Source organism: Dipodomys ordii, unplaced genomic scaffold (genome assembly GCF_000151885.1).
Source record: "Dipodomys ordii isolate 6190 unplaced genomic scaffold, Dord_2.0 Scaffold57, whole genome shotgun sequence".
NCBI lineage: Eukaryota > Metazoa > Chordata > Mammalia > Rodentia > Heteromyidae > Dipodomys > Dipodomys ordii.
This window is the reverse complement of record NW_012267273.1, coordinates 7950621-7954561: the sequence shown is the minus strand read 5'-3', so window position 1 is coordinate 7954561 and position 3941 is coordinate 7950621. Positions and strand designations below refer to the sequence as shown.

The 3941-nt window shown below is 36.6% G+C and overlaps 2 protein-coding genes across 8 annotated transcripts in view; one reads left to right on the top strand and one right to left on the bottom strand.

The window, feature by feature from the left end:
* The window catches only part of LOC105989658 (TRMT1-like protein), a 40465-nt gene extending 39620 nt beyond the window's left edge, over positions 1–845 (bottom strand). For both annotated transcript variants that reach the window (XM_013021804.1, XM_013021806.1), the window contains exon 1: positions 785–845. In XM_013021804.1, the coding sequence (XP_012877258.1) occupies positions 785–841 (57 nt within the window). In that variant the 5' untranslated portion in view covers positions 842–845. The remainder of the gene's footprint in view (positions 1–784) is intronic.
* Positions 1–3941, top strand: part of Swt1 (SWT1 RNA endoribonuclease homolog (S. cerevisiae)) — a 64549-nt gene that overhangs the window by 949 nt on the left and 59659 nt on the right. The gene's annotated exons all lie outside the window — the stretch shown is intronic.

Genomic DNA, 3941 nt, shown 5'->3' with positions numbered 1-3941 from the left:
AAAACAAGCACCCATTAGCACAAAATGCATTCAGAGTATTACTAAAACATTTTATAGTTTGTGTTCTTTGCAGGTCAAACTTATCTTAAAAATAAAAGTTGTTAGTTTTTAAAAGTTATTAGCATTTCTATTTCTTGACTCTTTCTTAAAAGGATATATATGGGAAGAATGGGTATGAAATTTAATACGGCATAAGCTTATAGAATATTTAAGTACTTATTCCATGATAAAATTCATTTTCAAAAATATTCTTTACCTAAATTCTCCACTTCAAAATTAACGGATTTTCTTTCCTTTTTGGTTGGTCATGGGTTTGAACTCAGGGCCTGAGGGTGTCCCTGAGCTTTTTTACTCAAGGCTAGCACTCTACCACTTTGAGCCACAGCTCTTTTGGCTTTTAGGTGGTTAATTGGAGATAAGTCTCACAGACTTTCATGTCCTGGCTGGCTTTGAAACTAGATCCTCATATCTCAGTCTACAGGTGTGAGCCACCTGCACCTACAATGAGTTTTCATTTTGAACACACGAGAAACTTGACTGAAAGTAAAAGCTATAAAGTGCGAAGTTCAATACAACAGTCCTTTCTTCCCAAACATTTCATACTTTTCAACTATCATCATCTGAAAGCAGATAAGAATTCTAAGGTAAATGCACTGCTAAACAAATTTTAGTTTTAAAGCAAGAACAGCTTCTTGGCTTTTGGGTAAGATCAAGTGCCTAAAGCAAGAAAACACTTCTCTTTAAAGACAACTGAATCTAAAATAAAAGTCTAGTATCTTATTACCTGTTCTCCAATAATGTTTGGTTTTACTGGTCGACAAGGTAAGTGACAGATGCACATCCTGAAACCTAGAACAAAGAATGAGTGGTTGTCTTATAATTGTTCATTTAATATTCAACTAACATTAAAAACTATAAACAAATTTTATTTGTTACAAATAACTTGTATTGCAATGTCAAAATTACTTGGAGATTGCTTTAGTTTGTATATGAGATAGGCAGAAACAAATACAGAAAATCAGGATAAATTCTGGTCTTTCATGACTATTTTATCTTGGATAGTCATTTTACATTTTTGGCATTCAGTTTTTTTCTGCCTGCTTTAAGCTTTTACATCTTTACCTCATGTTATATTTGTCACTATATTGACTACTTCATCTATGACATGGTATGAACTTGTTTTTCTGTTTTTTTGTCGGTCATGGTGCTTGAACTCTGGGCCTGGGCTTTTCAGCTCAAAGTGAGCGCTCTACCACTTGAGCCACAGTGTCCCTTCCGGTTTTCTGGTGGTTAACTGGAGATAAGAGGCTTATGGACTTTCCTGCCTGGACTGGGTTTGAACCCTGATCATCAGATCTCAGCCTCCTGAGTAACTAGGATTATAGGCATGGACCACCAGCTCCTAGCTGAACTTGTTTTTCTTCTTACCCTTTTAAGTCTCTTTTGCAAGTTATATTCATTATCTTAAAATGTAAATACTCCTTAGACCTGCCTGGATATGTGACTTTTATCCTTGGTATCTATTTATTCTGCCAGTACCGGTCTTGAACTCAGGACCTCACACTTGCTCTGCTGGTGCTCTACCACTTGAGCTACAACTGCAGCCCAGCTTTTTGCTGGTTTGGTATCTCAAGGACTTTCCTGCCCAAGCTTGCTTTGAATCCTGATCCACCAGGTCTTAGCCTCCTATGTAGCTAGGATTACAGATTTGAGCCATTGGCCTGGCTTTATCCTTGGTAACTTTTAATTGCTTTCATTATTTCTACTATTTTTCTCATGGTAAGGAATCCCAAAATCACAGCTGTAGTTACTTTTCCCAACTGCCTATTAAGCACCAATGGCTAATCTATGGTCAGTATCTCAAAACTTGTCAAGATTAAACTAATTGATTCATTTTTTTTTTTTTTCTTTGAGTTGTTGGGAAAAAACCCCAAAAACCTCAGAGCCTTGTGAACAGTAGGCAAATGCTCTGCCACTGAGCTTCATCCTCAACCCTTTTCAATTCTTCTGGAATATCTTGAAGGTTTTGTTTTTTAGAGGTACTGGGGTTTGAACTCAGGGACTAGCTCTTGCCAGATAGGTGCTTCATCACATGAGCCATACTTCTCTTTTTTCTTCCATCACTTTTTCTACTAGGGTCTTGTATTTATGTCCAGTGCTAGCTGAGACTGGGATCAGACTTAGGCTTCCTGCCTAGCTTGGATAACAAGCACATGCTACACTGCCACACTTTTTACTGGCTTAAATGGAGTCTCATGAACCTTTGTCAGGTCTGGCAGGCTCCGAACATCTGCTCTTAAATAAAAATTATAAGCATATGCAATAGTGCCCAACCTTTCTCTCTCTCTTTTTTTTTGGTAACAACAATGACTTAGTCACTCCTAAACTCAAAGCTTCTAAGCCAACTTTTTTTTCTTTTTATGCTTTATATCAAATCACTTTTCTTATGTGTTTATGCCAAACTACTCCAGAACTCAGCCCTAGCTAAGCTGGTTTTTTTAGATTCATATTTTTATTAGCATATATTAGTTATACAAGTGTGGGGGTAGTTCTTTTTGACACTTGCATACATACATACAGTTTACCCAGATCAAACCTACCCTTCCGTCTCTTTCCATTATCTTTCTTCCCCCTTCTTAAAAGAATTCTAAGAGGTTTCGTCGTTCTGTTTGGAAATATGCACATGCACGTATGTAGTCTTGTGGCTTTAAATGCCATTTATATTCGGGTAACTCCTACATGTGTACATCTAGACCCAACCTCTCCTGTCCTGGAATTCCACATTCATATAACCTCCACTCTGAGGCATCTTAACCTTTGATCTCTAAGTCTGAGGTCCTGGCTTCTTCCAGACACATGATTCTAATGCAGTTGTGTCCAGCTCAGTAAAGGATAACTTCACTTGTCTAATTTCTCAAGTCTAAGCATCCTCAGCTTTCCTTCACATCTGTTATTCCTTCTACATTCAATATATCTGCAACTTCTTTGAAACTTGCTCATGAAGACAAAAACTATGTCTATTTACCTGAACATTGTGAAAGAACCCAACAGCCTAATGTACCTGAGAAAACACACATCCATGGGTAAGGAAGTAAGGATGATAGCAGAAGAAAATAACTTGGAAACTAAATCTAAATGAAGACTATAAGAGATCTTTTAAATTAAAGAAGAATTTTCCTTTAGGCAAGAAACCGGAATGATCAGACATTCTTACCTCTCTCCTCTTTCTTACTCTTGAATTACTGGGGAATAAACCATGGCCTTGCTAATACTAGGCAAATAAGTAAACACTTGAACACTGCCCCCAGTTCCTTTATTTTTATATTTTGTTTTTGAAATAGTATCTTGCTAGCATCAAGCTCATGATCCTTAATCCTATGCCTGTGCATAGGATTAAGCTATGTGCTGCTACCATGCCCAGATCAAATTAGTCTCTCATTCTTTTTCCCTTAACAATGAGTTATATAGTCTTTTATTAGGGTTAATAAGGTAATTCTGGTACAGTTCTAGTTTTTCTAGGTAGGTCATACTAGCTAGTTTGAAATTGCAAACAAGGTTAATAATTTCTATTTCACATGATCATATATGTCTGTGACACTGACACATACACACAGGTGCACATGCACATGCTCGTGTTTGAGAACTTGTTTCATCCAAATGAAATGCTATAAAGCCTTCCCTATATACTGTTTAAAGAATATGCTCTTCCCAGTGGCTATATTACATTTCATGGTATGTAGATGGCATAATTTAGTTAGCTATCCCTTTTAACTCCAAGTTTTGCCATGAAGTATATGGTGTAATTATCTATCTATCATTGCATATCCGTTCTTGTTTATTAATTCTTTACCTTCTATGGCACTCACAGGAAAGAAAATGCCTGGGACTGATATGTCTATTTTTAAAATTCAAAAGGTATTGCCAGATATTTTTCTTTCTTT